The 12,604-nt window shown below is 34.2% G+C and overlaps 1 protein-coding gene across 2 annotated transcripts in view; it reads left to right on the forward strand.

Annotated features, from left to right (window-relative positions):
* The first annotated feature begins 250 nt into the window (after positions 1 to 250).
* KLKB1 (kallikrein B1) overlaps positions 251 to 12,604 on the forward strand; it is a 28,822-nt gene continuing 16,468 nt past the window's right edge. For both annotated transcript variants that reach the window (XM_031941863.1, XM_031941862.1), the window contains exons 1-6: positions 251 to 380; positions 1,680 to 1,738; positions 5,179 to 5,341; positions 9,160 to 9,266; positions 10,634 to 10,793; positions 12,117 to 12,226. In XM_031941863.1, coding sequence (XP_031797723.1) covers positions 1,681 to 1,738; positions 5,179 to 5,341; positions 9,160 to 9,266; positions 10,634 to 10,793; positions 12,117 to 12,226 — 598 coding nt within the window. In that variant the 5' untranslated portion in view covers positions 251 to 380; position 1,680. The remainder of the gene's footprint in view (positions 381 to 1,679; positions 1,739 to 5,178; positions 5,342 to 9,159; positions 9,267 to 10,633; positions 10,794 to 12,116; positions 12,227 to 12,604) is intronic.

Here is a 12,604-nt window from a genome sequence, read left to right on the forward strand (position 1 = left end):
AGGTCCCTTCTAGCTTTAGTTCTATGATTATATAGATCTCAATTTGCTCTATGGAAAAAATATAGTCCAAGGACAATGTACTTGTTCTAAAATAACAGAGGATATTCCAAAACACAAAATAATTGAATCCAAAGCCTATGTTACACAGTCACGAAGCAAAATAGTTGACCTTTTAATGAGATCACTGCAACCCAGGAGGGCTGGACATTTATGAAAGATGTTGACAGAGAAAAATGCTGACAGTCAATTGGCAAAGGGTCAGAGTCAATTTTAGGGCCAAGTAAATACTGTGTGCTGTGACATAGTCCTCTGTGGACTTTTTAGATGGAGAGAAGACCTAATCCTTACCTCTAGAGCCATCGAAGCCTACAAAATTTCAGGTAGAGAACCTCTGTTATTCTGATCACTTTTTTGTAGGCCATTGCTTCAAGCTGACTATGGTTTTTTGGTTCTTTTGTTTTGTTTTTACTCAATGAAGTGAGGTTTTGATTCTAAATTACTGCATATTTAGGGGGAAATGAGCTAAGTATCAGTGGAAAGATAGCATGTGAATCATTTTTTTAAATGAAATGGACAAAAATTTTTTTTGTCTCTTCCAAATTTGTGCATTTTTATATATAAACTAAAACAGAAAAAGAGGATTATACATGAAACTATGTGTGTATAAATCATTTTAAAGCCACCATTGATATGATTTAAAATCAAACTTGGGCAGAAATTTCCCATAATGTTTCCTCACAATGATGATCACAAGTTGTATCCCTGACAAATAACAAGTATGTGGTAAAACAGCTACATGATATACATATCATATGTACAAGATATAGATACATAAATAGAAGGATTTTTTTCTCCATACACACACACACACATATATATTATATACAAATACATATATTTCTCTATATGTCCCCTTCCCTTCTCCACCAGTACTAATGGTTAAAGATATATTGATATAGCTATATCTATGTATATAATTGTAGATATTACCTATTAATTGTACTAATATCTATTAATATGTCATATGGTATGGTAGAACATATATTATTTTATGCTATATTACATTTATTATATAATATGCTATAGTATACATAATATAGTATATATAGTACATATTATATATATATTATTTTTTATATAATTAATTATTTTGGAATATATCATTTACTGTTACATAATATATAATATAATATAATTTTCTATGTTATGATATAGCTATATAATAGAAAGAACTAAATATAGACATAGCTATAGATACATAACTAAGATTTAGATATTTGGTAAGTCTGAAATGTCTTTTAGAAATATGAAACTAAGAAGCTGGAAGAGGTAGACTGCTATCAAGTTAAATCAATGCGCATTCCTAAGCACCTATGTATTAGGCATGGTGCCAAGAACTGGGAATTAGTTGTTAGCTGCTATTATATTCCATGTTTTTCAATGTCCACTGAATTTTGTTCTTTACAAATAATAAATCATGTAAAATTACCAATGACTCCTCTTCTCAATACTTAGGTTTCTATATCCAGAATTTATAACTAACCTCTATCAATGAGGAAAGAATAGAAGACCAATTTATTTATTTGTTATGTTAATTTTATCACCATAACTCCAGATTGGACTTTTTTGGAAGATCTTGTCCTTACTCCAAGACTTGTTCATGTGTTTTGTCATTTTAGAATGAATTCCCAATGCCAAGCAGTTTATTTTCTTTTCTTCTTTGCTACGGTGACTAGTGGTAAGTTCAGCTTTAATACATATCTCATCCAAAAAGAATTGTCCACAGTTGGGGTGGCTGTCTCAGGCACCACCCTGTGAAGAAAGCTCATTTCTCTGGGAAGAATAGAAAACGAGAAAGCTGTCTTCCCCTGAATCTGTGATTATCTGACTCCCCTTTGAGGAACCAGAGACAAGAACTAACTTTACTGCTCTTTTAGTTTTACTGTCTTTATCTTTTATCATGAACTAGGGGGTTCTCCCAGATGATCAGACCTTCAAAATGAACAAACAACACAGGCTTCAAAAACAAAACCAAGAAGTATACTCACAGAGCTATGCTTATTCTTAGGAGTCTTGTTTTATTTTAGCAGAGTACTGACTCTGAAGGCAGGGGATCTGAGTTCAAATATTATCTCTGATGCTTCCTACCTGTGTGATCTTAAATAAATCCTTGGCTTTTGTTTCTTCCTCTTTAAAGTTTACTAGATCTATTCAATAGCTTTGATGATATCTGTGATTGCTTTTGGATCTACATCTATGAGAGGATCATTCCTTATTTTTACTACTAGAAGGTATCAGTATGAGTCTCAAGTGGTCTTCAAGCAAACACCTGCCTCTGTTGAAGTTTATAGGTAATAAGAAATAATAAAATCCTTGATGGATCCATGTTGTCACCACATAGATACTCTCTCAATTATCCCAGATAATACCCTCCTTTATGTCATCTTATTCTGTGAAATCCTGGTTCCTGTTGGAGAGCTACCTCTCTGTCTTCACTTATCAGAGGTCCCAATGTAACACTTCAATTATTCATCTATATTCGTAAAGCACAGATCTGAAGTATCATTCCCCTGTTCAATAAACTCTACTGGCTCCCTATTCCCTACAGCATGAAATGCATCTGTGAAATATTCTGTGAATTCTTTGAAACATTTTAAGTTCTTTACAATCTGATTCCATCTTACCTTTATGCACACTATGGTAAAGCCAAATAAGCTCTTTTAGTGTTCCTCACACATAGTTCTCCACCTTTTATTTCTCTGCCTTTGCTCAACTTATTCCTGACACTTGTAATGTGCTTCTCTCCCGTTCTCCACTTATTAGAAGTTTTCTTCAAAGTTCAGATTTTACATGCCCTTTCCTGATCCTTTTGGCAGCTAGTATTTCAATCTCCTACAAAATAAAATAAAATAAAACAACAAAAGAACTTTGCACTTATTTTGAATGTTTTGTACATGTATCTTCCATGGAATATAAACACCTTAAGGAAAGGTACATTCTTTATATTTGAATCTCTGGTGCTTAGCACAATGTTTGGTACATTAGATGTCTAATAAATGCTTGTGGATTGATTGACTGATGGTAACCTATCCATTAGCAGCCTTGTCTTCATTTTGGGTCATTTCATGAGCACATTTTTAGATGTTGGTGGATGAATGAACTTTTGTTCTCCGTGGATAGTTAGGGGAGATACACAGATGATGTAGTCCTAAGAATACACACATACACTCACACACAAATGTACACATGTGTATGTTTATGTATATGTATGCACATATTTCTATCTCCATCTCTTATTCAGTTACTTAAGGCTCTGTCAGAAATCATAACTCATACTTAGCAAGTTTTAGTTAAATAGGTGATTCCTGACAAATGGGTACTTGTCATCAATAACTGAATTAGGCAAAGGGAAATTTTCTGGTTTTACTCATTTACCATATCTAGGAGGATTAAAGATAACTAGGATCATTTTATTTAATTCAATAATCACTTGTTTAAGTTTCTATTATTGTCATTTGTTTGGTGACCATAATAGATACTGGGAGTATAAAGACAAAAACTGAATAGTCTTCATCCTGTAGAAAATTATATATTTTACTGGGTGTATAGAAGAGAGGCACCAGTAAATAACATATTTTCTAGTAAGTAAATTCAAGATAATTTGAAAGGATGGACAACATTCATAGGTGAACTGGAGGCATAAGGGCTGATTATTAAATTTTTATAGTGAGTATTCATATCTCAGAAATTGACAAATACTGTAAATCAAGACTTGATTTATTTTTTTAACTTGATTAATTTTTGATTAGAATTAACAAAGTAATGGAGAAAATGTTAATAAAGCAGATTCAATTTAAAAGTATATACTGCATATATTTACACATATGTGTTTATATATATGTGTGTGTGTGTGTGTGTGTATGTATATACATATATATGTATATTTTTTCTTTTGGAGGACTGGTTGTTAAACATTTACCATCAGTACACTAATAGCTAGGAGGATTGAGAAAGACTTTCCCTGGAGGTGGTATCTCATCTGAACTTTAAAGGAAGTTGAAGATTTCGAAGTGAAGATGAGAATGAAGTGCATTCTAGGCAAGATGAAAAGACATGAGGATGAGGAGAAAAATGATAAGTTCAGAGAACATGGCACTGTGGTCAGGGTGTTGAACCTGGGGACAAGAAGTTCTCCATTCAATTCCTGCCTCAGGCATTTGTTCAGTCATTTTCAGTTGTGTCCAACTGTTCATGACCCCATTTGGGGTTTTGTTAATGGAGATACTACTGGTGATTTACCATTTCTTCTCAAGCTCATTTTTACAAATGAGAAAATTAAAGTAAACAGGGTTATTTAACTTTCCTAGTGTCACATAGCTGGTGTCTGAGGTAAGATTTGAACTCAGGAAGAACAGACTTCTTCAAACCAGACTGGGCACTTTATGCACTATGGCACCATTTAGCTGCCCCTCAGTCGCTCAGAGCTGTATAATCGTAGGCAAGTCTCTGAACTTAGCCTCAAGTTTCCTTATCTGATAATGAAAGCATCAATTTACTAGGGTTGTTATGAGGATTAAATGAGATAATATATGTTAAAAAAAAAGCATTATATTAATCCTAATTATTATGGAAGGGCAGTTAAGTCTGAACAAAGGGTTGAAAGTCAGATAATTAATATAATAATAACAATAGCTGTCAGATGCTTACAAATACAATTTGCAATGATTTAGATGCATATATATTTATATTTCAAAAATCTAAATATATATTTATATGTAATATACAAATAGGATTATAAATTATAAATTTGATCTTCACAATAATCCTGGGAAGTAGATACCATTATTATAACCTATCATTTTATAGGGGCTAACAGAGATAAAATGATTTGGCCAAGATCACCCACCTGGTAGGTTCTGAGGCCATATTTGAACTCAGGTCTTTCTGACTCTAGGGCTCATGCAGTATCTCTTGCTCCACTTTATTGCTTAAGGATTTCATTCTATCTAGGGAATTAGAGCTATATCTTAATGGGAGTTGTGGGAGAAGGGAATTGCTCAAAATGCAGAGGGTGGGGGAAGGTGGTAATGTTGAGGGAAAAAGTAAATAAGAAGGCACTCTTGAGCATATCTCTTACTAGCTTCACCAGATCAACATTCTCCTCTGATTCTATTACAGATTGTGTGACTTGGTTTTATGAAAACACCTTCTTTAAAGGAGGAGATGTGGATGCGGTATACACCCCAACTGCTGAGCACTGCCAGAAAGTGTGCACCTTCCACCCCAGGTGTATACTGTTTAGTTTTCTACCTGCAAACTCCATTAATGATGAAAACAAAAGGTAAAGGCTTGGAATTTATTATCAGAGAAATTGTTTCCTCCCCCATGCCCCAGTTCTCACATAATAATATATCATAATAACAATAATTGTAAGTATTTTGTACACCTTAAGAGATAAGATCATAAAACCTCATTTTATATATCAGGAAACTGAGTCCCAGGGAAGTTAAGATAAATAATTCAGTGATAGAGTGGTGGTCTTGAGACTCGAGTTCAAATCTTACTCCAGACAAGTACTAGCTGTGTGATCTAGGCAAGTCACTTAACCTTTGTCTGTCTGAGTTTCCTTATCTACAAAAAGGGAAGGAACTTCTAACTTTCCTTCCTGATCTACAACTCTGAACCTAAATGTCTTAGTTGAAGTTACAAGGGAAGGGGGTATTAGAGATGGTATTTGAGCTAAATATTAATGACTGGAGATCCAAAGCCCTTTCCTCTGTTCCAAGGTACCTGAGCCAGTTAGATTGAAAGAGGCCAAGGTCTTAGAATTTAGAGCTGGGGTAGAGAATCTAAGGGAACTCCTTCATTTATAGATGACAAAAGAGAGAGCCCAACATGAAAAAAAGACTGATGCAAGGTCATAGGGTGTCCATATTCATTTCTGTTAGCTCTGAATGTGATTTGGTCTCAGCTTCAGATTGTATCTTAATCTCTGATCATCCATTTCATAAATATTTTTCAATCTTAACTAGGTGGATTACAAGCAATATATAAGATTATATAATGGTAAAATGGAATACAGATGTTTGTTTCATTGAAACCTATTGTAACTATTGAACAAAAACTCAAAATAGATGTCCCATCACCAGGAATAGAGTAGCATCATTTTTGCATATGACAGGTAGTTCACTTTTGCCTTCTCCCTCACCCCCACTCCTAACTAGGCTGTAAATGTTTGAGGGCAGGAATTAGATCATATTGACTGAGCTCTCAACAGAGTGCCCAGAACAGGCTCAGTGGACAGAATGCTGGACTCAGAAACAGGAAGACCTCCATTCTGTTCCTGCTTCAAACATTTACTAGCCACCTGGCCATGGACAAATCACTTTATGTCTCTGTGCCTCAATATCCTCATCTGTCGAATGAGGAAGTTAGCCAGATGGCTTCTGGGGATTTTTCATTTTTTGACCTTTTGTACCAAGTATCTAGCACCAGGTAGACATTTAATAAAGGCTTATTGATTGCTTATCTTCTCAAAGTTTGGTCATATCCGAACTAATGTCAGGTACTACCTTAAGCCCTGGAGATTCAAAGAAAGGCAAAACAAATAAATAAACAAAAATGGTCCCACCTATTAGGACCTCACATTGTAATAGGGAAGGGGATGTTCAAAATTTTACATACATAGTATATGTAGTGTAAATGGAAGGTAATCCTGAAAGAAAGGCACTAGAATTTTATATGTGGGTGGTACCTAAAAAGGGATGGTACACCTTAGAAAAAGAAAAATATAAACTGAGTCTCGAAGGAAAAACCAGAAAATCCAAAAAGGAAATCATTCGAGGGATGATGAAAATTCAGTTAAAAAAAAAAAAAGGACACAAAGATGAGAAAGAAGGAATCATGGAACAGCATAAAAACCAGTGTTTCTGGATTGTAGAGTTTGTGGGAATAAAGTGTAAGGAGACTGAAAGAGTAAAGAGGATATAGGTTGATAAAGATATTACTTGCCAAACAAAGGATTTTAGATTTGATCTTTGGAGATAATAGGGTGCCCCTGGAATTTGTTGAGTAAAAAAGTAATCTTGTGTGAGACAGAGGAATCAACCAGGCTTTTGTAGCAGTCTAGGAAAAAGAGGTGAATGTGGCAGCAATGTGAGTCCAAAGAAGGAGACTTATATGAGATATATTGTGAAGATTGAAATGAGAAAATGTTGAACTAGATCTTGTGAATGATGGTGGAGTGCTGGTGAGTGTGAATGAGTTGTTGAGAATCATTCTGGAATAATGGGAGAATAGTGATATCTTTAATAGGAATAGGGAAGTAGAGAAGAAATGAGGATTTGGTGAGATGTTTTGAACATGTTGAGCTTGAGATGTCTACAGGAAAACCAGCTCAAGATGCTCAAAAATAATTTGTGCTGGTGCTCAGGAGAAAGATGAGGCTGGATATACACATATGAGAATCATCTACATAGAACTGATAAAGAACCCATAAGGACAGATGAGAGATTACTAAGCAGAATAAAATAAAAGGAGAAGAGAAGAGGACATAGGATTTAGACTACCCATGGTTACTAGGCATGACGTTGGAGGAAGATTCAGCAAAGGCAAAGAAGTGGGAAGATAAGAAGAGAATAATGTCACAAAAAATTTAGAGAATAGAGAATATATAGAAGAAGGGGGTGCTCAATGATGTCAAATGCTGGGAAGAGGTACAGAAGAAGTAATCATCCTTCAATGAGAAAAAGCCCTTGAGTGCTCAGATTATCTCCATGCCATTATGAAATCTCAGCCTATGACTTTAGTGGATGAATTCTTGACAATAACTGAAAAATTCATAAGAAAAGCAGCACAGTGTTATGGACAGAAAATTGATTTCAGAGTCAGAAATACCTGGGTTTAAGAATGGCTTTTGATACATTCCAGTTGCATGATTCTGAACAAGTCCTTTAAGTAGTTCTGGAAAACTACATATACATTGCAAAAAAGGAGTGAGCTTGCATGGCTAGAAGAAGCTTCTTATACCAGTGAAGTCTTAGTTTTAATCCCAGTCCTAATTTATATGTTTAATAACTTATAAACAAGTAATTAAATGGGGAAGAATAATAGGAGTTCCCCCACTCAAGTGCTATTCAGATGACTCATTATGGCTTTGAGATGACTCTAGGTTTTTGAAGCCTATGCCAATGAGCTGCAAGTTCTTGTAGATCCTTGGAATGTGGAAACAATTTGAGTATTAGTGCAGGGCTAAAATGTGTGTTTGGAGTTTGGGAACTGTGCCTTTTAAGCTCAGAGATGACCTATCATTTGTCAACTGGCCACAAGGTAATGCTTTTTTTTTTTTTTTCCTGACTAGAAGCACATATAAGATTCAAATTTTCACAATTAGCTTTTGCTATTCTTGTTGGCTACTCAAATTTTATATTGGATGGTCAAATTTATCTCATTAACCTCTGATTTTCCCACCTAGAATTTTAGACTCTAATTAAGCTCTTTCCCCCCCTTTTCCCAGATGGGTTATAGTCTGTATGGGTAGAAAGTCCAAAGTGATAAAATTATATATAATTGAAAGCTTTGAAGCAAGTTAGTTAAGGTCTTTTTCCATCCTCTCAGTCAGGAAAGATTTTATGTTTTCCCCATCTTAGATAGCAATTTGTATTATGCCACTAATTAATCATTCAACTAATCAATAAACATTTATTAAGTACATACTATGTAACAGACACAATGTTAAGTGCTGAAAATACAAAATGAGGCAACAAACTGTCCATGCCCTCAAGGAACTTACAATCTAATGAAGGACACAGCATACAAACAAATGTACAATTATAGAATTAATTGATTGACATTTATTCATCAAGTACTTTCTAAGTGTCAATTATTGGTCTAAATGCAAAGAATGTAAAGAAAAAAACAATATTTAGAATGTATTATTGTTCTTTATAGCTATTTTATACATTTTAAAATTATATTTTGTTGTGAAAATCCTTGTTTTAAATAATATAAATTAAAAATAAAATAAATTTCTAAAAATATATTAGTATAGATGAGTTAGTAATTTTAAATGTCTATATATAGATATAATAATTTATATAATTATAAAATATTTGTTTACATACTTATCCATTCATTAAGTGATACCCTCTTTTCCCACAGGTTTGGTTGCTACTTAAAAGACAGTCCTACTGGAACTCTTTCAAGAATGACGAGGACAAATGCAATTTCTGGGCATTCTTTAAAACAATGTATTTATCAAAATTGTGGTAAGTTGTGGTTTTCTTAAGTTTCAGTTGGTGTAACTAAGTCACAAAATACTTTTCCTTGCTTTTCTTTTTCTTTGACACCCCTCCCCCTGCCCCGACCTCTATCTGTCTCTGTCTTTATCTCTCTCTGTCTGTCTCTCTCTCCATTTGTGGAAGAGACTTTTTTCTTTTGTTTTTCTTTTGAATAGACTTTGTGATATTATTTGTTATAAGGTTGTCTAATTTCCTCTCTACCTTCTGCCATTCTTTATAATAAAGAATTTAAAAAAAAGAAAAATCAACATGTCAAAAAATAATATTACCTGTAATATTAATTCAGACAAGAAATATTTGTTACCTACTCACTAATTTCCAGGCACTGTGCAAAGCTCTGACAATACGAAAGGGGAAAAAGGAGTTCAATACCTAATATTCTTTACCTGTAGCTCCCAACTCTACAAAGGAAAGGAAAAGGAGGTATTCTATGAGGAAAACTCTTCCAGTGGGTAAAACACCACATGTTGTTTGGATTTCTTTTCTTCTACTTCCTATCAATAGCAGAAGATCCTTTGGGAATTCTCTGTGGGGACTACTGATATAATGATATATAGTCAATTTCTAAATATTAGTTGAGAACTGACTATGTTTGAGATATTGTTTTAGGCATCCAAAACCAGTGGGATGAGATGAAGAGGTGTCTTAACCATAGATCAGGCATCTAGTTTTAGACCTTGGTCTTAACCCTAGAACTTCTTGATTCTGATAGCTCTATAACATAACTGCTTCCCCCATTTTAGAGATGAGGAAGTTGATCAACTTAGAGTCACGCGATTAATAATGAAAATTTCAAATATAACCAGATTATGTGGAGGTTTTAAATATACAAATTAACTACAAAGGGCATATGAAAAATGATGCTATCTGCAGCTAGAGAAAACTTGATAAATAGATGTATTAGAAAAATCTTATGCGTGTGTATATATATGTATTAGAATAATTTTACGTGTGTATATATATAATGTATATGTGTATATCTCTCTGTGTGTATATATATGTTTATATATACCTATTTATGTCTAAGAGTAGCCATCTTTAGGGGAGACAGAGAAAAAAAGGGAAAAAAGAAATGTATATAATAACTTTGTTGTATATTTGGAGGAAATAACAAGTTGTACATGGTAGATTTGAAGTTTCATGGGTAATCATCTTTTTATTGCACTGTGTTAAGGCAATTCTTGTTTTATTCCATGAATTGAAAATAAAATAAAAAAGACGTTTTTTCTAATGGTGTGTTAAAGATGAAATGCTTCTTTCAGAACTATCACTTAAGGGGGTTACATTATTCCAGTTAAGAAATCATATTAGTTCTGTTTATTATCTTTCTACAGCTTGTAACAAGGAAACATATGAAGGACTTGATATGAGAGGGGTGAATTTAAATGTAACCAAGGTGAACACTGTTGAAGAATGTAAAAAACAATGTACAAACCACGCTCTTTGCCAATTTTACACATATGCCACACAGACATTCCACAGACCAGAGTTTCGGTGAGCAAAAAATCTTCCTTAAAGACCCCCCCCCCCACCCAAGAATTCTAATTTAAGCCTCAACTAACTCTTTTTAAAAATGCAAATGAAAGGCTTTCCAATCTCACTTTTATTCTTAGTATTCTTGAAATAGCAGTTATCTTTATGAATGGGGCTAAGTCCCAATGAGAAGTCCCAGGGGAGACAGAATAGTTCAGTGAAATGGACAATAGCATAGAAAGAAACTTTGGACACTTTATAGCTTGTGGTCAAGCTAAATGGTCAAGCATGTTCATTGCTAAGACTTAAAGCATTCCAGTTTCCCTTGTGTCCAAGGAATGTTCATTTTATAATTATGTTATAGTTATTGGGCTTGGGCTTGATATACCATACTGGATGGAAAATTCAAAAGGGTTAAGTCAAGACAAGACAAATTAACAAGCATTGCTAAGTGCTGTAGAAATAAAAGTTAAAGAATATTGTCCCTGTTCTCAAGAAGCTTACAACCCAAAGGGGAAAATAATATGCAAACTACTATGAACAAACAAGATATAGACAATATAGGGAGAAGGGACTAGCATGAAGGGGGAATTGGGAAACAATAAAACAACAATAAAGACAAATACTGAACAAGTCCTCCAAGGAGAACAAACCTTCAAGGGGTTTACATTCTGCTTTATCACTGCAAAATATTTTGTTGTCTCAGTTGTTTCTCATAGCAATATGTATTATTCCACTTGACAGATGGAAAAACTGAGTTGTACCGGAGTAAAGCCAGTTTCCTAAGACTTCTTATCTATTATATATTGCAGCCAAGACTCAAATCCAAAGGTCTTGAGTCTCAGCTAAAGATCCTTTCAGATACAAAAGATGATTTTTCCCCTTTTCTTCCAAGATAAGCACAAGCTTTGGTCAAGGCAATGTTCCAGACATGGTAATATTGCTAAAAGAATATGAATATGGTATCAGTGCATATAGTTTTAACTGTCACTTAGCAGTCCAAATTTGGACATGGTCATTCAACTATGTGTGCAACGGTGAGACCTGAATCCAAACCTGTTCCTATTTTATCTATTCCTTGGTTCTTTCCACCATTTTACTCATGTTATAGTTTCCAAATGCTTTATCTCTCATGGTTTTATTGCCATGATTATCTTCTTGCTATGATGGTTCTTACTATAATTTTCTATGGAGATTTATCAAGGGAGGGGATCAAACTATGTTACAGGTAGAAGTATTAGTTGCACTGATGAATGCAGTTTACTTCATTTGTGACAGCATTCAGAAGGTAAAGAACAAAAGTGAAGCAGCAGCATCAATGAGCTTTCTTTCCTTCTTGCTCAGAAATACATGTCTGCTGAAGCACAGCCAGTCAGGGAGCCCCACCGCTATCAAGATGTTGGATGGTGTGGTGTCAGGATTCTCTCTGAAGCCCTGTGGACTTTCTGATATAGGTAATTATGTATCTACCATTCTATACAAATTCTTGCGTAGAAAACAAAATCTCCTGGGATGTTCTCACAATTTCCTGCCCACTGTCAAAACTTCCTATGCCCAGTGAGTGATGACGGATTATTACAAATTCTGATATTATTGACAAATGGAAATAGGTCTTCAGTATTATGCTAGATTTAGATCTGTAAGAGACTTCAGAAATCATCTAGTCGAATCCACTTATTTTATAATCAAGAAAACTGAGTTCCAGAGAAATAAAAGTAATTTACCTAAGATCACAAGTAATTAAGTAGCAAAGCCAGTAGTTGAATGTAATATTTGGGCTAGCTTTCTGGAGGTCCTCTGAATGGGTCTTGATTTCAGCAGAATAATCACCA

The sequence above is a fragment of the Sarcophilus harrisii genome, chromosome 6, assembly GCF_902635505.1.
Source record: "Sarcophilus harrisii chromosome 6, mSarHar1.11, whole genome shotgun sequence".
Taxonomy (NCBI): Eukaryota; Metazoa; Chordata; class Mammalia; order Dasyuromorphia; family Dasyuridae; genus Sarcophilus; species Sarcophilus harrisii.